General features: G+C 39.9%; 1 protein-coding gene across 2 annotated transcripts in view; it reads right to left on the minus strand.

Moving 5' to 3' along the window:
* BABAM2 (BRISC and BRCA1 A complex member 2) overlaps positions 1-26664 on the minus strand; it is a 404421-nt gene that overhangs the window by 266766 nt on the left and 110991 nt on the right. For both annotated transcript variants that reach the window (XM_034659718.1, XM_034659717.1), the window contains exon 5: positions 20146-20340. In XM_034659718.1, coding sequence (XP_034515609.1) covers positions 20146-20340 — 195 coding nt within the window. The remainder of the gene's footprint in view (positions 1-20145; positions 20341-26664) is intronic.

A 26664-nucleotide genomic window follows, 5' to 3' on the forward strand; every position in this document is an offset into this window, starting at 1 on the left:
TAACACCACCTTTGAGTGTGATTCTTTCAACATAAGTACAGGGGCTCATATATTGAAAGAGGTGAGTATAGGGACAACATAAAGCACTACAGAATTATTTGCGAGATTATAAGAGGGGCATATAGCCCAGTGGGAATTTGGGGGGTGTGGGAAGAACAGAAAAGTCTTCCTTGAGTGCTGGTACAGTGCTACAGAGGAAGGAACACTCATCAAAGAAGACAAATTCCCACCATTGTCCCCATTCTTGCTCCTATATAATCAATTTTTCCCTCTTTACCCACTCACCAAAAAGTCTTCCTTAACTTTCATCAGGTCCCATCTCACTTCCCTGTTGTACTTTACAAAACAACCTCCTGTAAAGAACCGTTCTACATTTGTCCTTTTACTATTCTCTCTGAAGCCCTTTCCTGACAGCCTTCCCCCTGGCACCAGTCAACCCCAACCGCTCATCAAGGTCACCAATGACCTCCCCATGGCCAAATCCAACAGTCATTTCTCAGTGCTCATTTTATTACTTGTTCTCTCAGCAGCATTTTGACATAGCTGATTACTACTCCTTTCCTAGAACTTTCTCCCCTTGGTTTCCAGGATCCCACTCTCTCTTGGTTTGACTTTACTTCACTAGCCCTCCCTACAGCCTCCCCAGCCTCAGAACACTGCAACACACCACCAGGGCTCAGCCTCAAAACCTCTCTCCTTTCCTGACACTTCCCAGGTGACCTCATCTAGGCTCAAGACTCTCTCAATACCATTTATGTGCTGATGATTCCCAAATGTTCTATCTCTGCCCAGACCTTTCCCTAACTTGTTTCATTTATCCAACTATCATGACTGAAACCAAACTCCTGATTTCCTTCCTTTGATATTAGTCTTCATTTTAGTAAATGGCAATTCCATTCTTTCAATCCCTCAGGCCAAAAACCTCAGGTTTTTGCTCGTCCCACGTTCAAAGTGGCAGCAAATCCTGTTGATTCTACCCTCAAAATAGATCCTTAGTCCAACCACCTCTCACCACAGGACAACCACCTGATCTGAGCCATAGCTATCTCCAGCCTAGGTCACTGCAATCAGCCCCAAGTGCTTCAGCCACTGTTCATCTGGAAGTCTGTTCCCGTCTCTGTAGGCACAGCAACCCTTTCAATATATTAGCCAGATTATGATCCGCCTTTGCTCAAAACACTCAAATGGTGGGAGTTTAGCTCCTTTATAGAATAACCTGACAAGACAGCAACTGAGCAGAGATGTGAAAGAGGTGAGGAAGAAAATCATGTGGAATGTGAAGGAGAAATATCCCAGGCAAAGAGAACACAAAGTATAAAAAGGGTTGATGCAGGGGCAGGACTAGATGTTCAAGAAAGAGCAAGGACGTCAGTGTTACTGGAGCAAACAAGCACTAATACCGATCACTAATTCCGAGGTCACCCCAAAACTCTCTTTTCCTAACCGCTGTAGGATGTGCAACAATCACTCATTAACATTAGTAAATACCAAAATGACGACTGCATCTACATGGAACATTTGTTAAGTAATTCCAGGAGATACTGAGAGAGGTTTTTTACAAGTACTAAAGGGTTAGGAGAGGTTGCAGAAGGGAGTTGGTTGGACAGACAATAATAAATCAAACCCAGTTCAACTTCATTTTCCATTTAGAGACGCAAACCATCTACAATCAATAAACAGCCATTTCTACCCACTGGTATACAATGTCAATCGGTGAGTTAAAATGGCAATCTCAAAACACTCATGTTAGACTCAATGGCTCTTCTACAGTTTGTTTTTGAAAACAATAAAAGGAGTAAAATGTGGAATTTAAAAATTAAAACAAGCCTTGTACATATAAGGTAATGGGAAATATAATTACATAGTTAGCACTTGGACTCATGTGAACTGCTAGTTATTTTAGTCCATGTACTACATTTTAGCTCTTTTTGCCCTATTTTAGTTTGTACAATATATTTTTATTCTACCAACTATTTTAGAAGAACATTCCTTTAAAAATGCTTAGACAATCCCTACTTTATCCCCTCTCAAAATGTTGATCCTAGAACTAATATAAATTTATGTTTATTGGCAAAAAAGTGATTTCCACAACTAAACTCATAATAAAAGGCAAGTTGATCCCAGGACTAAGAGGAGTTTGTGTTTATCAGCAAAGGACTGATTTACACAACTAAATTTCATAATACGAGAAACTTTTAAGACTATAAAAGGAATGTGGTGCTCTGGAAACCATAGAAAGTACTTTCCGATAACCAAATTTCCAGCTGACTATACATTCTTTGTTTTGCCATGAGAGAATAAAGAAAACTTAGCACTTGTTTCTAACAGTGTTGGAAACATTGGAAACCAACTCAAGAATTCAGTTTTCAGTTCTGCCACTGATTTTCCTTGTGACCTGGAAGTGATCTCCTTCTGTGTAACTAAGTAAACGCTGACTTAAAACATGTCTTAATATAAAACTTAAGCTATAAATTATATAAGGAGCTAAACATAAGTGGAAAATCCATTCTGAGTTCTACCTCAGATGACTTTTTCTGTGTTTTTATATTCAAAGTTCCAACAGTTATTCAAGCAATTTACGGTCACTCTGTTGTAACGTCAAAGATTGCTTCCATAGCAATCTTTCCTGTAAGCTGAAAATGAGACATTTAGATGCAGCCAAGTGAACAGAATAATTTGATTTTTTTGTCAGTCCTTGGTCAAAGCTTCTCTTGGATAGATGTAGAAAATTATCTGACCTATGACTGTTAAAATGTCAGCCGTTCTGCCAACTGCCTTAATGGCAATTTCCCCAGCTTAGCAATAAATATGTGCATCCTTCCTTTTTTTCAAGTTATAGTACACTGGCAAGTAACTTAAACTAACAAGACCCTGAGTTTTGGCAATTTATTAGGTTTGAGCTTTTCTCCTGGTAATAGCATCTGTGTCATGTGACAGGTAGTGACAGGTAGACGTGTTGTGCAGAATGGGCTCCAAACCCAGGTTGCTGGGTAAAGGGAAATTCCACTTTCTTTCTTAGAGGCTGTTCCCTTGTCAACAAACAAGCTGTCATCCAAAACTGACTGCTTCTACCGCTTGGATAGCTACAAGTGAAGAAACACTCAAGAATGACTACAAATGTAACAGGGTGACAACTGGGTAAGGGTGATTCTTCGAATGGATTCTAACAACGAACAGCCCAAGTCTGCAGACTGTTCCTTGGCAAATGCATAACTACCCATTACATATGAAAAGGAAAGCCAAAGTCAGTCTAACTAGGATTTCATAACATCTCACACTTCACAAAATGTTTTCTAAACTACATTATTTAATTATCCCAAAACTCTGTTCAATAGATATAATTCCCTTACACCTATTTCAGAAATGAGAAAACTTGGGCTTAGAACAGTCAAGAAACTGCCCAAAGCCACTGAGAGAGTAATAAAGACAGCTCAACTTCAAGACTCAAGATCCATCCATCCTATTCACTACTATGAATTAAGACCCTCAAATGTGTCTGTCAGACCCTAGATGAGGTATTGCAAATATAATGAGTAAAGGAGACAGCCCCTGCTCTCTTGAGGCTTATCATCTAGTGGGTGAGTCAGACATTAACCAAAATAATGCTCCTACAAATTACAACCTGTGAAAAATCTGTCCAAGAAAGAGCAGAGTGCTCTGATATTTCAGGAAGACTGGACCTGTCTAGGCTTTGGGGTTCATTATTTTGTGGGAACTCTTAGAAAGCCAAGTCATAAGACCATGTGGAAAAATAAACAATTAACACCAGCCAGGAAAACTTCAAAGAAGCATAGCAATGGGGGGGGGGTGGCTAGCTATACCAGAGAATAAAGACAAAGAAATTACAGAAGGGTTATACTGGTACTAAATCAACAAACAGAAACCTAAGTCTAGAAATAAAGCCAACTACATTTAGTGTATGATTGATGATGTGGGACAACGGCATTGTCATCTAGGAATAAAGTTCGGTCCATATTTCACATCATGTATGAAGATAAAGTCCACGTGGATTATGCATTTCAGTGTACAAAATTGAAACCATAAGGAAGAAAACACTGATGAATGCCTTTATAACCTTGCAGCAGGGAATGCCTTTCAAATAGGACTCCAAATTCAGAAGCCATAAAGGGAATGAGGGGTAAATTTGATGGCCTGAATATAAAAATTTTGTGGATGGCAAAAAACCACCATCGGCAAAGTCAAAAGACAATTGACAGAGGAAAATGTATTTGCAACCCTATCACAAAAAGCTGACCTTACTGAAAAAAAAGATTTAAAAAACCCAAGAGGAAAACAGGCAACAAATATACAGAAAAGAAATACAAATAACTCTTGGACATGAAAAAATGTTTAACCTCATTCATAACAAAAGGAATACAAATTAAAATTAGATTGAATATCATTTTTTACCAGACTGGCAGAAATCTGGACTTTAAAGATATCACTGAACTGTGTTCTCACCTCCACTGTTTCTGATGACAAGTCAACGTTGACTCAAATAACTGCGCACCTACAGATAAAGTGTCATTTTCCTGTGATCACTTAAGATTTTCTCTTTATGCTCAGTTTTCAGTATTCTGACATGCATTTTTCTTGGTTAGGGTTTGTTGAGATTCCTGAATCTGTAAATTTATGTCTTTCACCATATTTGGAAATATCTAGGCATTATTTCATCAAATATTTCCCTACTCCCTCTTCCTCTCCTCTCCTTCCAGGATTCTACTTTCACATATATTCAATGTTTTAATTTTGTCCTGTAAACTCTGCCTTCCCTTCTTTCAAGTATCAACTTCTATCCAGTACCTAATTGCTTTCAATCACTATCCAGCATCTTCAGGCACATGTCTTTATATTCTGTCCAGAGCTTAGAGTTGTTATGTATGGAAGGGTTAGTGCAGAAGCTACCAGGCCATTATGCAAAGTCGAACTTGACAGAAATCTACAAATATGTCAATATACTGTTGCAACACTGTGGAGAAATAATCACTCTGATATATTGCTGCTGGGTTAATAAATTATTAGTATGAACTTTATGGAGGGCATTTTAGAGATAAAATTATAAACACACATAATCTTTGATCTAGCAATTCCTCTTCTAGTTATTTATCTTACTTGATAAGACATACTTGAACACATGCAAAATGACAGGTACAAGAATGAAGGAGCTCTTTATATTTGGGGAAAAAAATCCCTAAGCTATGTTAGGTCAAAAGCAAGATGCCAAACATGGTGTATAATATATGTTCATTTGCATTAAAAGAGGGGAATATATATATATATTTTATATATATATATTTGTATTTCCCTATATGTGCATACTGAAACTCTGAAAAGCTACACTAGAAAAAAGCTATACCAGTGCTTACCTGGGGTGGAGGAGGAAAGAACGGTGGCTCTGATTTGGGTGGACACAGGACAATGACGGGAGGGAGACTTTTCACTACATATATTTTAACAGATTTTGATTTTTCAGCAATATGAATATATTACCCACTCAAAAACTTTTAAAAAGGAATTTGCAGGGGCGCCTGGGTGCCTCAGTCGGTTGAGTGTCCAACTCCTGATTTCGGCTCAGGTCATGACTTCAAGGTGGTGAGGCTGAGCCCTGCGTCAGGCTCCGTGTTGAGTGTGGGGTCTGCTTCAGATTCTCTCTCTCTCCCTCTCCCTCTGCGCCTCTCCCTGCTCACACTCATTCTCTCTCAAATAAAGAAATAAAATCTTTTTAAAAAGGAATCTGCAAATAAAAGTGTACATAATGAGATGCTCATAATTCATGCATTCGCTCATTCATTCATCCATTCATTCATTCATTCAACAAACATTTACTGAACACCTACTGTGCCAGGTGCCAGGTTAGGTGATGATGGAGATCTTAAGACAAACCAAATACAATCTCTGTTCACGTGGAGCTTAAAGTCTACTCTAAGTAGACGAACAAAATATTATGATGTGATGCTCTGACAGGGATATTCAGTGGATGCTTCTGGAAGTAACTGAGCTAGGACTCTGCATTTTAGGTGACAGAATTCCATTTGAAATTCACCTGAGCAAATGAAAGATAATTTCTTAAAAGGATATGAGCTATCTCATGGAATCTAAGACTAAAAACACAGCCCAGCCTCAGTTCGAAAGACCTGAATACCCTCAGCAGTTTCTCTTTATCTCTGCTCACTTTGTGCTTCATCTTACTTTCTCTCTACCTCCCATTTTTCTGATTCTTTTGATTAGATAATATGAGAAAAAATTTATGTATGACACACCAGTTACTCATAAGGAAACCAACCTCACTTTCTCAGTGCTAACTCCAAATTCTCAGGCAAGAATTCTGTTTGGCTTCCTCTCCTTCTGAACTAGTCAACACTACCTCCATGCTTCTTTACAGTAGAAAAGTTAGTGGTACCATAAATTCACTGAAAATAACTGAAAAACTAGGAAACATTTTTTAGGAAGGGGGGGAAATTAAGTTGTATGTACACTCTCCCAAAGCCATAAAAGAATCTGAGGGGTTTCCCGATAGAACACTTCAAATACAGGATTCTTCGCCTTTTTCCTCTTACTACACGGAAAGAAAGCATCTGGTCCTTTGCAGACCCTTGTAGCTCCCTTTCACGCTGAGAAAACTGTGTAAAGGGTGCTCCCTAGATCTAAATGGCCATCTAGGAAATGGGGCAGGGCACCCAAGGTTTCAGAACACGTGGCCTCACAAACAGAGGGGAGGGGGCAGGATTCCAGTCCTTCCTCAAACCTGCTCTCTAAGGCACAGCCAAAGGAAGCAGAAAGGATTTCCTTTGTGTTTCATATGCCTCCATAAAACCCGGTCTTTTCCACTTGATGCACCCTGCTGCTAAAAGAAACGTGACTTTCCTACTGGTATTTCTATTATCTAAAAAAATAATAAAATTCCCTTTAAATGTCAGTAACACTGAAAAAGCTATCCTATTCACCTTTAAGGTCTTTAATTTAGGTGTACACACTTCTTATGAATGGAGTCAAAATCTGAGATATAAACTACTGCTAGCAAGAGCCTAAGTACTCCTACTGACATACGGGTCAAAATTCAATATTAACAAATCCATTACAAAAACAATAAAAATGTGAGCCCCTGTCGTGGGTTCATTTATTTTAAATCATGTTCAACTTATAATAGTTCCATGTGGTTAACAACAAAAACAAACAAATCTGTCCGTTCTAGAAGTGCATGTAACACAGCTGACTACCACACTACACCCTTTTCAAAGGAACAAGCACCAGTTTATCCCTGTCTACAAGGCAAATGCCTTTAGGGCATAACTCCCAAGCAGCGTAAGTAAATTCGACACGGGTTATGAGAGAAGCCCCTCAGACCCCCTGCTACATAAGGCTCACAGGCAATGCCAGAACACCTACTCCATCCTCACAGCGGGAGGTAAAAAGGCCACATGTGTCCAGACTCTCCAGATATTTTGATCCCTCCCTTAGCACTCTGGCCCTCCTCTCCCACCATTCATTATAGACCAGTGTTAGCCAAGAGAAAGATGATACAACACACAAATGGAAGCCACGCTTACGTATGTAATTAAAGATTTTAAATATTTTCTAATAACTGCATTTAAAAAGCTAAAAGAAACAAGTGAAATCACTTTTAATACTATATCCCAATATATCCAAAATATTCTCATCTCCACATGTAATCAATATAAAAATTGTTAATGAGATCATTTTTTGTATGAATTCTTTGAATTCGGGTGTGTATTTTACATGTGCATATATCTCAATTCAGAGGAACCTTGCAAGTGCTCGAGAGCCACCTGTGTGTGCCTAGCGGCTCTTGCACTGGACTGCACAGTTCCAGACATTGTTCCATTAATACCAATCTCCACATTCAGTCAGATACTCTCTGTCACAAATACCCCAAAGACCTCCTTGAGCTACCAAATACCACGGACCTGGCACACTCCTCACAGAAGGCGGATACATGCCATCCGGTTAGTGGGGGGGTGATCATGGGACCCCACCACTTCTTCCAGACAATACGGTTTTTCCTTCTTTCTCCAAAAACTGTCTAAACCTACTGTCTTTACTTCGTTTTCTCCACCTGCATTCCTAACACCCTGCAATCTGCTCTCCCCAGCCCAGAACTCCATCAGAACTGCTCCTGGAAAGACCAGCACCACTTTCTCCCTCTTAAAAAGTAACCTTCCCTTTCACCTTGCCTTCCATTCCTTATCTGCATTTTAGTGACATCAACCTCTACTAATCCACATATGGTACCTTACGAGTAACAGCACTTTCAGAGATAATACAGGAACAACCACTAACCTAGAATTTATGGAGCCCTTACTATCATAATTCACTTCAACTATTTACAAGAGAAGGCTAATGATACTAATAATACTTTATATTACATAACTCCATGTTTGCTTAATTCTGTTTGCTTCCCACACACAGGATCTCATTTATCTTTGTGTCAAGGGTGGATGACAAGGGAGTTACCTCCAGGAAAGTGACACAGGGAAAACCTATAGTCACAAATGCACAAAACTGATGACAGAATTAGCATCTGAAGCTCCCACTTCCCAGATCACTCTTCCTCCAATACATTTCCTATGTATCCAGGCCGCTGCTCTGAAGGACTTTACACTCTAACACATACTACTATAAAAGTAACCAAACAAGGAGACCATCGGACTGAGGTGGCTCTCATGCCTTGGTAGCTGATATAAGCAAACTGAAATCTAAGCCAATCATTTCCTATAAATGCCTCAAAATTAGGAAGAACAATCAATCACAAACAGCCGACTGGGCTTTCCCAAATAATGCAACTACTTAGGCTACAGCCAATAAGTCCCCTGCTTTGTTTCTGTGGCTTCTCTACAAAAAGCCTGCCCCCTAGCTTTTGTCAGTAGAATGCTCCTAACCACTTCGAATTGATTTCTTCATTCTTAAAAATTTTAATATGCCTCAGTTTATTTTTTTAAAACAAATCTCGTATACTTTCCCCTCAAATGTAACATCACAGCAGGATGAGATGACAGAAGGCTAGGTCATTAACTCAAACGAGGAGCTCCTCGTGGAATGGCTGCTTTCTTTTCTGCGCAATATTGTTAAATGCTGCCAGAGCTTAATTTATAAGCCATAGATTCCTAAAAGCTTACTGGGATTTGGGGTCAACCACAATAACAAAAAAAGATAATTGCTTCACATTCTCCATTATATAAGTATATGTCATTATTAAGAAAATACCCACAAAAGGAAAAAATATGTTGCCAAAACACTGTTTTATCTCATAGATCACCCACTGGTATTCTTTAATATGTAAAAAATGTGAAAACATGTGGTTGTGGAACATCTCAATACATTCACTTCATAGCAGGAAAGAAAAATGTCTTTGATCAAAATCTTAGGTATGATAAACTAACTTTGAGTTCTGGGAATTAAAAGCCAAAGAGAAAAATCACAAGTTTCTTTACTGTGCTTTGTTAAAATTAACACACACTGGTTCTTCAGATACAATAGACCCATGCAGGAAATGCTGGCAAGGCAGTTGAAACATGTAATATAAAATGAGACTTAGCCTTTACCCATTGAGAAAACTTTTAATGTACCCTTATTTTGATGTAGTGTATCAAAGGAGTATATATGATTTTAATACCTGTAGCCTATATTGTGGCATTCAACAAAATTAACATTCTGATCTTAAAACTAACTCTGCTCAAAAAGGTAGCAGGAGGGAGGATCTTTGTGGTGATGGAATAATTCTGTATCTCGATTGCAGTGGTAGTTACAGGAAATGATGCATGTGGTAAATGGCATACACATACATTGTGCCAAGGTCAATTTCTTAGTTTCCATACTGTACTATCATTATGTAAAATGCAACCACTGGAGGAAATTGGGTGAAGGGTATGCATGACCTCTGTACTATTTTAAAACCTCTTTGGTGAATCTATAGTTATTTCTAAATAAATAAATAAATATACCTTAAAAAATAACTCTGACCATGCAGGTACATAAGAATTGTTCATTCTGAACATATAAGCTTACATTCCAATGTATCATCTGTTTTCTCCAGATTAAAAAAAAAAAGAACAGTGCTTACTAAAAATTACAAAACCACCACATATCAAGAATATAATGTTCAAGACTAACGTTACTCATTCAAGGAGATGGGCAAAGCAATAAGACAAATGACTTCATAAAAAGATAAAGGCAAAGAACAAAGGGTTTTTGCTGGTTTTCTTAAAAATGTTAACTTTCAAGTGAACACTTGCTGAAACCTTCTAGATGGGAGTTTGGGGGAAATAAGAAGAGTGTCTTTGAGGTGGTATGGACAGAACACTGATTTTCAAATTAGCAGGCTTGTCAGAAGGCTGACAGGAGATCAGAACCCTCTTCCTCTTCTCCATGGCTATTAAAATTTTCCTTTTTTATTATTATTATGATATGTTAGTCATCATACAGTACATAATTAGCTTTTGATGTAGCGTTCCATGATTCATTGTTTGTGTACAACATCCAGTGCTTCGTGCAACACGTGCCCTCCTTAATACCCTTCAATGGGCTAGCCCATCCCCCTACCCCCCTCCCCTCTAAAACCCTGTCTGTTTCCCAGAGTCCACAGTCTCTCATGGTTCGTCTCCTCCTCTGTTACCCCCCCTTCATCTTTCCCTTCCTCCTCCCAATGATCGCCCTGCTATTCCTTATGTTCCACAAATAAGTGAAACCACATGATAATTGTCTTTCTCTGCTTCACTTATTTCACTTAGCATAACCTCCTCCAGTTCCATCCATGCTGATACAAATGCTGGGTAATCATCCTTTCTGATGGCTGAGTAATATTCCATTGTATATATGGACCACAACTTCTTTATCCATTCATCTGTTGATGGGCATCTCGGCTCCTTCCACAGTTTGGCTATTGTGGACAATGCTATTAACATTGGGGTGCATATGGCCCTTCTCTTCACTACATCTGTATCTTTGGGGTAAATACCCAGTAGCGCAATTGCTGGGTCACAGGGTAGTTCTATTTTTAACTTTTTGAGGAACCTCCACATAATTTTCCAAAGTAGCTGTACCAACTTGCATTCCCACCAACAGCGTGAGAGGGATCCCCTTTCTCCATATCCTCTTCAACATTTGTTTCTTGCCTTGTCAATTTTTGCCATTCTAAATGGTGAAAGGTGGTATCTCAATGTGGTTTTGATTTGAATTTCCCTGATGGCTAATGATGTTGAACATTTTTTCATGTGTCTGTTAGCCATTCGTATGTCTTCATTGGAAAAGTGTCTGTTCATATCTTCTGCCCATTTTTTTAATTTGATTATTTGTTTTTTGGGTGTTGAGTTTGAGAAGTTCTTTATAGATCTTGGATACCAGCCCTTTATCTGTAGTGTCATTTGCAAATATCTTCTCCCATTCCATGGGTTGCCTCTTTGTTTTGCTGACTGTTTCCTTTGCTGTGCAGAAGCTTGTTATCTTATTAAGTCCCAAAAGTTCACTTTGGCTTTTGCTTCCCTTGCCTTTGGAGACATGTCATGAAAGAGGTTGCTGTGGCTGATGTCTAAGAGGTTACAGCCTATGTTCTCCTCTATGATTTTGATGGATTCCTATCTCACATCAAGGTCTTTTTTTTTTTTAAGATTTTATTTATTTATTTGACAGAGAGAGACAGCCAGTGAGAGGGGGAACACAAGCAGGGGGAGTGAGAGAGGAAGAAGCAGGCTCCTAGCGGAGAAGCCTGATGTGGGGCTCGATCCCAGATTGCTGGGATCACACCCTGAGCCGAAGGCAGACGCCCAATGACTGCGCCACCCACGCGCCCTTCACATCAAGGTCTTTCATCCATTTAGAGTTTATCTTTGTGTATAGTGTGAGAGAATGGTCAAGTTTCATTCTTCTGTATATAGCTGTCCAATTTCCCAGCACCATTTATCGAAGAGACTGTCTTTTTTCCATTGGATGTTTTTCCTTACTTTGTTGAAGATTAGTTAACCACAGAGTTGAGGATCCATTTCCGAAGTCTCTATTCTGTTCCATTGGTCTATGTGTCTGTTTTTGTGCCAGTACCATGCTGTCTTGATGATCACAGCTTTGTAGTACAGCTTGAAATCAGGCAACGTGATGCCTCCGGCTTTGTTTTTCTTTTTCAACATTTCCTTGGCGATTCGGGGTCTTTTCTGGTTCCACGTGAATTTTAGGATTGTTTGTTCCAGCACTTTGAAAAATGGCATTGGTATTTTGATCAGGATGGCACTGAAAGTATAGACTGCTCTGGATAGCATAGACATTTTAACTATGTTTATTCTTCTGATCCATGAACATGGAATGTTTTTCCATCTTTTTGTGTGTTCTTCAATGTCTTTCAACAGTGTTCTGTAGTTTCTAGAGTATAGATCCTTTACCTCTTTGGTTGGGTTTATTCTGAGATATCTTATGGTTTTTTGTGCTATTATGAATGAATCGATTCCCTAACGTCTTTTTCTTCAGTCTCATTGTTAAGTGTATAGAAATGCAACTGATTTCTGTGCATTGATTTTGTATCCTACCACATTACTGAATTGCTGTATGAGTTCTAGTAATTTGGGGGTGGAGTCTTTTGGGTTTTCCACATAAAGTATCATGTCATCTGCGAAGAGATAGAGTTTGACTTCTTCTTTGCCAATCTGAATACCTTCTATTTCTTTTTGTTGTCTGATTGCTGTTGCCAGGACTTCTAGTACTATGTTGAACAAAATGGCAAGAGTGTGCATCTTTGTCGTGTTCCTGATTTTAAGGGAAAGGCTCTCAGCTTTTCCCCACTGTGAATGATATTTGCTGTGGGTTTTTCATAGATGGTTTTTATGAAATGGAGGAAAGTACCCTCTATCCCTACACTCTGAAGAGTTTTAATCAGGAAAGGATGCTGAAACTATGATCAACAACTATACACCAATAAATTAGGCAACCTGGAAGAAATGGATGCCTTCCTGGAAACCTATAAACTACCAAGACTGAAACAGGAAGAGACTGCCATCCTAAATAGGGCAATACCCAGTAATGAGATTGAAGCAGTGATCAAAAAAACAAGAGTCCAGGGCCTGATGGATTCCCTAGGGAATTCTACCAAACATTCAAAGAAGAAATAATACCTATTCTCCTGAAGCTGTTTCAAAAAATAGAAACAGAAGGAAAACTTCCAAACTCGTTCTATGAAGCCAGCATTACCTTGATCCCAAAACCAGGCAAAGACCCCATCAAAAAGGATAATTACAGACTGATATCCCTGATGAATATGGACAAAAATTCTCAACAAGATCCTAGCTAATAGGATCCAACAGTACATTAAAAGGATTATCCATCATGACCAAGTGGGATTTATTCCTGGGATGCAAGGGTGGTTCAACATTCACAAATCTATCAGTGTGACAGAACATATTAATAAGAGAAGAGACATGAATCATATGGTCCTCTCAACTGACGCAGAAAAGGTACCTGACTAAAATTTTCCTTTTGCCAGCAGACAGTAACATAGAAGAGGCATCTCAGGTTTTTAAGAGCCTCACACTTTTAGAACAGAAATGGACAGTTAAGAATATAAATATATGTGGCAGAAAGAAATATTCAGTGAAGACAAGCAGTCGCCATCCTCTCAAAAGCATATGGGATTTTGTAATCCAAAGGTACTAAATAATTACGCACAGTCTTAGATTCATCGCAGAGAGTATTTATCAGATGGACCAGTCGGATCGGGAGAACCAAAATAAATGGATTTACATTTAGGCCAGGAATAACATATGGATCGCACGGTGTTTTATTTGGACAGCATATTAATGTCTTAATTCACAAAGATCAATTTATTTCATATAAAAAGTCTTCATGCTTCAATATTCCAATAAGAGATAAGAGATGTGGGGCGCCTGGGTGGCTCAGTCGGTTAAGCGTCCAACTCTTGATTTTGGCTCAGATCGTGATCTTGGGGCCGTGAGCCCCACATCTGGCTCCGAGCTCAGCAGGGAGTCTGCCTGAGGGTTTTCTCTCTCTCTTCCTAGGCCTCTGCCCCTCCCCCTGCTTGCATGTGTGCACACTTGCTAAATAAACAAATAAATAAAATCTTTAAAAAGAGAGCGATAATAGATGTGATCTTACTGATAAGTAAACCAGTCATATATGTGTGCTTACCATTCTTGCTCCCCATGGATGCCATGCCCCTAAGTTATTCTCCAACTGCTACACAGGCCCTCCTCTACCTATCATGCTGTGTGCACCCTCCCTAAGGCCTCAGCGGGTTCTGTTCATCAGGGGCAGCAGTCACCAAATTCTTCTACAGGCCGTACTTCCACTTGAGACAATCTACCTGGCACTGCTATTTCATTGTGTCACAAATGTGTAGGGAGTCTCTGCAACTGGATTTTAACACCTTCAAGAGCAAAAGCTGTGACTGGCCTACTTTTTACCCTAAACTTTTCTGGGTTACCCTTTTTTGGGGGGGAGGGGAGGTTTACCCTTTTTACCCAAGACTAGCAGAGTAGACTTTCCATAAATGGACATCAGTCCTGCACTGGCTTAACCCTATCCAACCCCATCTTGGGGGTTTGCTGCAGCATTCCAGGGCATAAAAACATAAAAATAACTTTAAAGGGATTCTGTAGTCTTTCACAGTAACTACCTTTTCAAACTCAGTGTTATCAGAAAATTTGGAAAGTAAGCTTTTCGATGTCCTAATAAAAGAGTGAACAAAAACAATAGGGTCAAAAGAAAAGCCCTGTGACATTCCACAAGACACCTGATGGCTGACAAGAGTTACATCCAATCTGTTAGGTGTAGCTCTTCCACAGATTCCAACAACCAAGAAAGGAACATACAGTCAGTAGAATCCTAAGGGAGAATGACAGAATGCTTTATTGAAAATGAGATAATCTAAGTCAATGGCATCCACCTTCCTTACAAGGGTAAAATAAACTGCCTTATCCGTTTCTGGGTTACCCAACTGTCCTTCCACCTGACTGTTGCATTCTTATTTAAATATTTACAAATCAAGGGACGCCAGGGTAGCTCAGTTAAGCTTCTACCTTCAACTCAGGTCATGATTCCAGGGTCCTGGGATTGAGCCCCACATCCATGGGCTCCCTGCTCAGCGGGGAGCCTGCTTCTCCCTCTCCCTCTGCCTGCCGCTCCCCCTGCTTGTGCGCACACACTCTCTCTCTCTCCCTGTCAAATAAATAAATAAAATATATTTTTTAAAAATGTTTGCAAATCATCCACGTAAAGACCTGAGTATAATTTCTTTTAAAAATCTCCACATTTTTCCTTTCTACAGTCTTCTGGGATCTTTCTGCTTCTCTACAGTTTCTCAAAGATACCTCCGAGAGCACAACTGCCCGTTTCTTCAGTGCCTGACACAGTCTCCCCTGGAGCCTCCAGATGGAACACAGCCTTGCCGACACCTTGATTTTAGCCCAAGGAGACCCATTTCAGACTTCGGACCCCCAGAACTAGAACAATAATAAATTTGTGTAGTTTTAAGCCACCAAGTTTGTGACATATTTTTACAGCAGCAAAAGGAAACTCATAGTCCCAGATTCAAAAAGTCTTGGCTCACAACTCAAAATCAAGTTCCTTGCTTTCTGCCAGGGTCCTGTGTTTATTGTCCAAATTCTTGGTCTAGTGTTGGATTCCACTCGCAGACTGTCCTTTAATGCATTCCTGAAACAGTCTGCCAATATTGAATGTGTTTCATTCCTCAAGACACCTTTATATTCTGTTCCTTGACCAGTGACTAACTCATACACCTATCTTTTCACTTCTGTAGTCTCAGCTCCCACTTCTACTAGGCCCTCCCTAGCCCTACTCTGCTGGAAGCTTAACCTCTAACTGTCCACCTTGCCTTGTTATGGGATTCTCAGTTTCTTCACTTCCCCTGAATCCATACCCATTGCCCTAATCCTTACAGATTACTCAATAGTAAATCAAAATAAACTGGGGTACGTATAGCAGTAGTAGGCTTTTTAAGTAAAGAATGAAGAATCAGTTAACATTAAATACAAAGTTTTCAAAACACTATAAATTTTAACTAACTAGCTGCTTTAAATGAATTTGAACTTCAACATCTAGATGGTCTACAAGTCAAGTATTAGCTGAGCCAATGAATATAAGGTTGACCCTTGAACAACACAGGTTTGAACTGCATGGGTCCACTTATGGGGAGATTTTTTTCAATAAATACAGTTCAGGACTATAAATGTATTTTCTCTCCCTTAAGATTTTCTCAATAACATTTTCTTTTCTCTAACTCACTTTATTGTAAGAAAACAGTATATAATACATATAACATACAAAATATGTGTTAATCGACCTTTTATGTTAGCAGTGAGGGTTCCGGTCAGCAGTAGGCTATTAGTAGTTAAGTTCTGGGGAAGTCCAAAGTTATACATGGAGTTTTGACTGCATGATGGGGGCGTAAGGGGAGGAGATGGTGCCCCTAACCCTGTGTTGTTCAAGGGTCAAATGCAATTTAAAAACTTTTTAGATCAGAAAAGGTGCCATAAAACTGGATATATTTAAATTCAGCCTTAATATTCAAAGAGTGAATTGGGTGGGAAGGAAAATCCTAAAAATTAAAGACCAATTAGTTTGACAGTGATTCCCATTTTCAAATGAGTCTATCAGCACTAAAGACAACACAGGTTCACCAAGAAGTCATGCCAAATTAACCTAACAACTGTTTTTGAGAGGAGAACTAAGATGATTATTTAATAAGAAAAATGCTAGGATGAGAGGATAAACTAAGTTCAACAAAGTTTTCCTTATTATTCATGTGAACAGATTCAAGATGCAAAATCATCAATAGTTTAAAGCCTTAAGCTCTGCACTGTTGGTGGAAACTGAAAATGGTGCAGCCACTATAGAAAATAGTAAAGAGGTTTTTAAAAACTTAAAAATAGCACTGATGATATGATCCAGTGATCCCACTCTTGGCGATATAATCAAAAGAATTCAAAGCATGATCTTGCAGACGTATTAGCACACCCTTATACAGTGCAGCTTTATTCACAATAGCCAAGAGGCAGAAGCATCTCAAGTGTCCATCGATGGGTAAATGGATAAACAAAATGTGTACACACTTACAACAGAGTACTCTGCAATCTTAACAAGGAATGAAATTTATCACATACAACGTACTACAACCTGCATGAACCTCAAAGGCACTATGCTAAATGAAATAAGCCAGTCACAAAAGGACAAATGTTGCATGATTCCACTTATTGGAAGACTCTAAAAGACTCAAAATGACAAACAGAAAATAGAAAGGTAGTTGCCAAGGGCTAGAAGGAAGGGGAACTGGTACTTAATGATACAGCGTTTCAAATCTGCAAGATGAAAAAGTTCTAGAGATGTATTGCACAACAATGTGAAGATACTCAACACTATTGAACTGTATACTCAGAAATGGTGAAGGTGGTAAATTTAATCTGATGTGCCTTTTCCCACAATAAAATAAACAAAATAGTTTTTAAAAAATTTGAACTGAACAAATAAGATGATTTGTAACAATAAATTTTAGACCTACTGATTCAAAGGCATTAATCATATGTAAGACCTTGGGAAACATGCCCTTTAAGAAAAGGCTGAAGAATAAAAGGAGAAGAGGCATATTTAACTTCAGAGAAGGAAGACTAAGTGAAACCTAGAAGAGTTAAGACAGAAAAGGGAACCTAAAGTTATTCCATGGTTAACTAGGCTCATGTTTATTCATTCACTCACTCATTCATTCAACAATATTTATAGAAAGTAAACAATGTGGCAGGCACTGTTCTAGGTGTTTCTGATACAACAGTGAACAGAGCAGAGATACCTGCCGTCCCGAAATTTTACATTCCAGTGAGGAGACACACACAAACAATAAACATAATAAATGAGTGTGGCAGGCTGCTTCTAAGTGGCTCCCAACGGTCCCTGGTATTCACCCTCTCATGTAATTCCTCCCCTGCACAGGGACTGGACTTAACAGAACAGAGCGAATGTGATGAAATGTCACTTCCAAGATTAGATCATAAAGACTGTGACGTCTGCCTTACTCACACTCTCTCTCTTGCTTGCTTGCTCTGGTGAAGCCAGCTGCCACCTTACGAGCTACCCTGTGGAGAGGCCCTGTGAAGAGGCAAGGAGCTGAAGGCAGCCCCAGCCAACAGCCAACAGCCAGCACTGAACTAAGACCCTCAATCCAAAGACCCACAAGGAACTAAATGGTACCAACAGCCACATGAATTAACTTAGAATGGGTCCATCTCTTTTGAGCCTCGAGGAAACTACAGCCCTGGCCAACACCTTGAGTTCAGCTTATCAGAGGGTCTATACAGATTCCTGACAAACAAAAACTATGATAATAAATGTTGTTGTTTTAAGCCACTAAATTTTGGAATGGTTATTTTGTGCAGTACTATATATTAATACAACATGCTAATTATATGTATGTAAAAACAGATGCCAAAAAATATAGAGCAGAGTAAAAGTGGGGGTGTGAGAGATACGATTTTAAAAAAGGGCGTTATGCAGGGCTCCTGGGTGGCTCAGTCGGTTAAGCATCTGCCTTCGGCTCAGGTCATGATCTCAGGGTCCTGGGATCAAGTCCCCACATCGGACACCCTGCTCAGCAGGGAGCCTGCTTCTCCTTCTTCCTCTGTCCTTCCCACCTCACCCCCCACTGCTCATATTCTCTCTCTCTCTCAAATAAATAAATAAATCTTTTTAAAAAAGGGGGGGTATTACAAAGACTTGCATATGAGTGTTTGTAGTAGCATTATTCGTAATAGTTAAAAAGGGGAAACAACCCAAATGTCCATCAACAGGTAAATGGATAAACAAAATGCAGTCTGTCTATACAATGGAATCATTCAGCCACAAAAATAAAGCAAGCAGTGACACGTGCTACACCATGGAGGAAGCTCAGACATATTATGCTAAAAGACTACATAATCAAATGACACCATTGTATGAAGAAAATCTATAGAGAGAAAGCAGTTTAGTAGTTCCTAACTACTTTCTCTTGGGATAGAGGCGGGAAGAGGATTAACCATAAATGGGCATGAGCAAGCTTATCAGGGTGACGGAACCATTCTCAAACTGGATTGTGGTGCTGGTTGCTCAACTTGGCAAATGTATTAAAAATCACTGAATCAGACACTTAAAACAGATGAATTCATGGTATGTAAATTATACCTCAAAAAAGTTGTTTAAAAAAATGGGGGGTGTTGAGGCGCCTAGGTGGCTCACTTGGTTAAGCAACCAACTCTCGATCTCAGCTCAGGTCTTGATCTCAGGGTCGTGAGTTCCAGCCCCACCCTGGGATCCCAGCATGGAGTCTACTTGAAAAAAAATATTGGGGGTGTTAACACAGGCATCACAGAGAATATAACATATGAGTAAAAACTAAAAAGGAAGGGTATTAGCCATGAGAATATCTAGGGGATCTATGCCAGACAAGGGAAAGCTACACAGAGCCCCGAGGGCAGAAGCAAGGGCGCTAGCAGGGTGAAGCTGGAAATATTTAGGCAGGAAAGTAAGAGACAAAGTGAGAGAAGCAATGATGGGTGAAGGGCAGTGGTGATGGGAAGCACACAGGGCCTTTCTACGCCACTGGAGGGACTCTGGCTTTACCACGTGAGAAAAAGACAGTATATGTAAGTTCTGGGCAGAGGAGAGATGTGATCCGACCTGCATTTTTAAGAGATCCTACAAAGTCGAGAAATTACAAAAAGAGATTATACAAGGCTCCATACGAGCCAGCTACCTCCAGAGTTACTGGCCTCCCTTATCTGACTGGGAGGCATTCTACACCGAAAAAGACAGGGCGCTTGTCAGTGTCTCAAATATGTGACCTGTGTGACCTACATCAGAACCTCCAAGGGACCTTGTTATACAGGCAGGTCCCGAGGTTTCACCCCTGACTTGTGAACATCTGGGGCTGAGGACAGGAGACTCCAAACTTCACAAACTTCCCCAGGTGATCGTTACGAGGAACAAACTGAACCAGATGAACATTCAAGGCCCTTCAAGCTCTAAATTATGAGAAGTACACAGGCAACCAAAACCATATTTATCTAAGGAAATGGCTATAAATGAACATCTGAATTGATTTATTTTATTACAGATGAAGCACCTTTTCTTCCCGTTCTCAAAAAACCTTACCCAGTTGTTTTTCTTCCCCGCATAAATTTCCATGTTCTCTCCATACTGTGGCTCTTCCAGTAACGTCTGGTATTCAAACATGAGGCGGGAGCTCTCCCGGAGACGGCTGCACTGGAACTGGTGATATTGCTGCACGAGTTCCTTCACCACAAGTAACAGACATTCAGGATTTGAAGGATTCCAGGAGGCAAGGTTCTGCAGAAGTCAGAAATAAAAGGCCAGTTAAAAAAGGAATTTTCCTACAAATCCAGTATCACATTAGCCCATCAACATAGAGGAGAAGAGTTATGAAAATCTAAGAGGAACAGATTACTCTTAATTAACAACAAACTCAGAACTGCGGTTAGAAGGGCCTTTTGAGCTTGGTGACTTCTCCTGCCTTCTACAAATCCTTGCAGAAAATCAAGGTGGAATTTCATCATGAGGAGACAGAAAGAGTAAAGTGTAGAGCAGGGTAGGAATAAGACAAGAAACCCAGACATCCTAGAAGACCATCATTCTAGCCCTGGAAGACTTAATTTCCTTCTTATTCTTTTACAATTTTATTTTTTTTCAATCTGCACATAAATCCAGAATTATATGCTAACATTATTCAACCCAGAACCACAGACCATCTGCACCTATAATAGCAGATATAAATAAATGCTCTGTAAACACTGGAGCCCCACAGAAATATAAGCACACCGGTGATGGTTTGGCCTGGAAATGATAGGAATGGAGGGAGTAGAGAAGAGGGGAAAATAAAGCATAAAATGCAATGTTCAGAGAGAGGAAGGAAATGGCCATGACAGCTTATGAGCAAGAAATGAGCTGGGAATGGGGGAAGATCTGGTCAATACCCAGTCATTGTGAAGCTCACATACGTTCATTCAACAATAGCTATCAAATGCCCATTATTAAGCATCAGCCACCGTTCTAGGCAGTCAAGAAAACAAGCCAAGCCCTTGCTCTCCAGGAGCTTACATTTTAGTGGGCCAAAATAAACCACAAAAATGAAACAGATCAGTAGATGGTAATAAATGCTACTGAGCACCATACAGCACGCATCCTTTAGTGAAGGAAGTGGTTCAAGGAGAAAGAGGGGACCAGCTGTGTGAAATGGTGTTAACAAGGTGAGTTAAGGAAGCCTGCGAGCTGACCACGGGGCCCAGTGACACGCCCATGAATAGCATCCTCGACAGGTGCTCTTTGGTAACGTAAGACGTGACTGTCAAGTGTTTCAGAAAGGATGCGCAGAAAGTGCACATAGCTAGGACAAACAATTCAAACTGGTAACTAGTGGGGAGTGTGGGGTCAAGGGAAAGTTTCACTCAGATGTTTGTAGTCTGCTGGACTGTCCATGTAGAGAAAGGGGGGAAGTAAGATGGGGGTGGGAGGCAGAATCGCAGGAGGAAAGAAAGCAAATAGGTAGATAGGGATGGGATCTCTAAGAGGGCTGGCCTTAGAAATGAGCACAGACAGCCCATCCACTGGAACAGGAGGAAAAGCCAAATAAATGAGTGTTAAGTGCAGGCGGGTTGCTCCGTGTGGTGACAAGAGCATGTGGCAGTTCTCTCCGGAGAGCTTCTATTTTCTCCTTGAACCAGGAAGGAAGGTCATCAAATGGGAGTCAGGAAGAAGGAAAGGATATTAGAAGTTGGAGAAGAAAGTATGAAATAGTCATTTAGAAGAGTCATTTAGTAGAATAAATGGACTGGAGAAATGTAGGAGGAATTCCAGATAGCACTAAAAGCCCCACTGAGGTTAGAGGGATGGTTTTTAAGTGAGACCAATTAGCATAAATTTCGTTGCCTGGGTGCAAATGTGAAGTGAGAGGAATTTGGATTTAGCAAAGCTTGGGACTTTGCCAGGAAAGCACAACAGAAAGAAAGAGAGGCAAAGATCTTAGAGGGTTTGCGAAAGAATGATTATAATTATGGACAGTGGACGTTAAACCAGGAAAAAGCCAAGCAAGTTTGTAGGGGGGGTGAGAATTTGTGAAAGGGTGGCAGGACCAAAGGTCCTGAGTTTGGGTCATTAGGTATTACTACATGGGGGAAAGGCTTACTAATAGGGAAAATACATAACCTTGAACTAGGGCTGCTGCAAATTCAAGGACAGTGAATAGAATAAGAATGACCAAGGTGATTAAAGCCTGGTGGGCTGATGCTCATTGGGGCGAGGTCTGCTCCTCCAATTAGGTCAACCAGTGGGTGTCCGGCAGTAACACCGCGGTTAATTGTAAGGTCAGTGCTACTGGATGAATAAAAAGACTAATGGATTTGATAACTAGTAACAGATAACTACTAAGAAGAATAAAATGGAAAGACGGGAGGTGTGGTCAGAGAACAGGACGGTTACAACTGAAGGAACAGAGGTGGCTGGTAACAGGGACTGACAAGGTGTGGAATAACACCAAAAGCGTGCCTGGCTTGGAAGAATCATTTATATGCATGTTAAATCATATACATAGAGAATGTTGGGGAAAAGGGAACGGCAATTTCCTTGGAAGCAGCACTGAAGAGCAAGGAGAACACATACATACCTCCAGGCACGATGGTATAAAGAGTGTAAGAGAGAAATCAGCTCCTATTTATTGGAGAACATGGAGGGAAAGGCAGAACCTCCAGGCAGAGGCTCAGACTTCAGAGTAGTGGCTACCAGTCTTTGCAATGGAATCACCTAGAGAGCTTTAAAAATACTAATGCTTGGGCCCTACGCCCCACCTCCTGATTCTGGTTCAACTGGGTTAATCTGAGGTCCATCTTTGAGGTCTTGGGTATTGGAGTGTTCGTTTTAAATTAAAGCTCCTGAGGTGATTCAAATGCACAGCAAAGGTTGAGAACCACTGACTTGGAGGAAAAAGGATTCTGGAAAAGGTTGTGGATATAGGACACTACTGATAACAGTTGACCATGTTAATGCCTCCAAACACCCAATCTCTGGAAAGCTAGAAATTCAGCATCAATAAAACAGAATGCATGTTACACTACCAATGTTCAACAGGTGACAATTATATAGCTTGCCAAATGCTATATAAATTCTAAGAACTTTTCATATGTTCAAGTTAATCCATATCACAACCTTATAAAGTCTACCACTACACCACTTTAGAGATGAGGAAAAAGTAGTTCAATATCTTGTTCAGAGCTATTAAACAATCAAGCTGAGTTTCAAACTTAAGCAATTTGGCTCCAAGTCCCTGCTTAAGCACTACATCAAGGGTTCTTACACATATGGTCTTGGAAAACTTTTACGCTCTTTTTTAAAAAAGTATTGAGAACACCAAAGAGCTCCTGTGTAGATGAATTATAGGTATTAAATTTACTATATTAAAAATGAAAGCTGAAAAATTTTTAAAATATTCATTAATTCATTTTAAAATAACAAACCTACTACGTATTAACATAGAAACATTTTTAACAGAATCACTAGGATTTCCAAAAGAAATAGAACACGGCATTGTTTTACATTCTTGCAAATCTCTTTAATGTCTGGCTTAATAAAAGAGCTGAATTCTCATAACTGCTTTTACGTTCAATGTTGCAATATGTTGTTTTGGCTGAAGGATATGAAAAAAATCCAGCCTCAAATATGTACTTTAAAAAGAGAGGAGTGTCTTAATAGCCTTGTCAAATAATTCTAGATATATTCTTCTTGGATACTATACCAAAACTCAACAAGTGGAAGTTTCTTAAAGGTTAGTTGCAATGTGGAATCTGAAACTATATTAATAAACGTTTCATATACTCTTATATTAAATTCTACTCATCTATCCTGCACTTTAAATGTATCTTCTGCTTCATGTGTGGTTTTGTACCATCATGCACTTGGTCATTTAGAAAATACTGATTCACGGAGTTATGCAGATCTTCCAAACATTGACACGTTTCATTTACATAGTACCACGTAATCACATTCATTAATATCATAACTAATCTCACCAGAAAAGCCTTCTATCAAAAGAAAACAAACAAAAGGTAAAAAGAAAAAAAAATTCATCCTTTAAAAAGACAGCAATTACTCCGATCTACTAAGTAGGTTGATTTACAGGCACCAAATGACAATGGGGAAATCATGAAATGCTCTCTTATGTACAGGACAGACAAGTCTTAAGTGATGTTCAAATAAAGATTTGATGAACAGAGGAAAAAGTAAGTAATGAAACACAGCCCTAGCTATGAAATGATTTGATAAGAAGAGTATGAAAGTCCTCACGGGCAAACCTCTTGACCTCAAGATTCTGAAAATTCCTTTTGAGCTACTCAAGACCACAAAGTATCAATAAGATATAACAACATGGGGCGCCTCGGTGGCTCAGTCTGTTGAGCGTCTGCCTTCAGCTCAGGTCATGATCCTGGAGTCCTGGGATTGAGCCCCACGTCAGGCTCCCTGCTCACGGGGGAGTCTGCTTCTCCCTCTCCCTCCCCCACTGCTCACTCTCTCTTGATTTGTCTCTCTCAAATAAATAAATAAAATCTTTTTTAAAAAGGATATAGTTGGGGCACCTGGGTGGCACAGCGGTTAAGCGTGTGCCTTCGGCTCAGGGCGTGATCCCGCCGTTATGGGATCGAGCCCCACGTCAGGCTCCTCCTCTATGGAGCCTGCTTCTCCCTCTCCCACTCCCCCTGCTTGTGTTCTCTCTCTCGCTGGCTGTCTCTATCTCTGTCAAATAAATAAATAAAAAATCTTTAAAAAAAAAAAAAGGATATAGCAACACAGTACAGAACTCAAGATGGTCATTATGTAACTTGCTATGCATTTCCTTCAGAGATCATCATTAAACATTAATAGGAAAAATATACAATCTTCCATTTCTTGGTCAAGTAGTCGAGTCCCTGTTCTAGAACAAAAAGAAAAAAGTTTAGTTGCCTCAACTTGTACTTTTTTAATTCTATCATTTCTCTTTAGCTATTTGGTAAGTTACCAGCCTATATCCCACAATAAAATACATATATAAAAGCATATAAGCTGGCAAACATCTCTTACCAATTTGAATTCAAGTAATTCAACCTAGTTGTTAAGTGCATAAAGATATGCCAACAAGTCCCTTCCTGTTAAAATACAATCTCCCAGTACATGGAAATACATCTGACCTCTTTGGCCATTCAGTGCACACTTCACCGAGAAATGACTTAGCCGAAAAGCATCCCCATCAGGGGAGGTACAGACAGGCTCCACAAAATAAAAATCCCCCCACTATTGCTACATACCACTTTCACTTACGTAATCTGTGGTCTGAGCCACTTTGTTTAGAAGGGGAGAACAGAGAAGATATTACAAGATTGTGATCACTTCCTAAGACTAGGACATATTTTTAAAATGGTCTAACAAGGCAGATGTTGGAGCCTTCCACTCTCTTGGGTAGAGACAGAGAAAATGTTCAAAGTTTCTTCAGGGAAGTGTACAAGCCAGGATGGAGCAGGGGTGGAGGGGCGGGGGAGAACATAAATTAAGAGGCCTGTATAGAAAAAAGAGAAAAATAAGTATTTCCCTCTATATGACTATGTATATTACATAATATGTGTAATATTACTATGTATAATACATAATATGTAATAATATATTACACATGTATTATTCTATATATACTAAGTTCTATTCTACTTATTTTTTGGTCATGCAAGAAAGAAGAAATCTGAAATGAGGATGGCCACAAAGAGTAAGCACATGACACATATTACCAAAGAAAAGAAAACAGAAAAGAGATTTTCACGGGACGTCTGGGTGGCTCAGTCAGTCAAGCGCCTCCCTTCGGCTCCGCTCATGATCCCAGCGTCCTGGAATCGAGCCCCACATCGGGCTCCTTGCTCAGCCGGAGGTCTGCTTCTCCCTCTGCCTGCTCCTCTCCCTGCTTGTGCACGCTCCCTCCGCCCCCCTCTCTCTCTCTCTCTGAGACAAATAAATAAATACAATCTTTAAAAAAAAGAGAGAGATTTCAAAAATGAGGAATGAAACACACATTAGAAGAAAGTGATAAAACCCAATAAGAGTAAATAAACAAAAGCAGAAGAATGAACTACTACCATGAAACTTGACTCTCACTACACACTGATGAAGCAGTTCAGGGGTGTCATGTCGGTTCATTTTAAAGACTGGTTAACTACAGCGGTTGAAGAACTCTGTTGATACTCAAATGTGGATAAGTGACAGTATAGAATATAAATCTGCCAATCCTGTCTTCAGTTCACTGAAATGCCAGTTTCTAACCAAACAACGGGCACCCGCCTCTCTACAGCCACAACATATCTCACACCTAGCACTAATTCTGGATTCCCGACTTGGGCTCCCCTGCCAAGGCTGCCTGACTTAAGGGAAGCTCCTGCTCCTGGGGACCCTCAACCCTCCCACATTTCTCTCTCATCAACATACTCCACCACACATGTGGACTCCCAAATCAATGGCCCCACAACCTTGAACATGCCCGACCAATCCTCAGTTCCTTGTCAGCTTCCTTATGTCAGAAACTTAGTGAGGGATACTGTTTTCAGAGGCCTAGCTCACCTCCAATTCACATCTCGCTTACTGAAAACATGGCTT

Source organism: Ailuropoda melanoleuca, chromosome 4 (assembly GCF_002007445.2).
Source record: "Ailuropoda melanoleuca isolate Jingjing chromosome 4, ASM200744v2, whole genome shotgun sequence".
Lineage (NCBI taxonomy): Eukaryota > Metazoa > Chordata > Mammalia > Carnivora > Ursidae > Ailuropoda > Ailuropoda melanoleuca.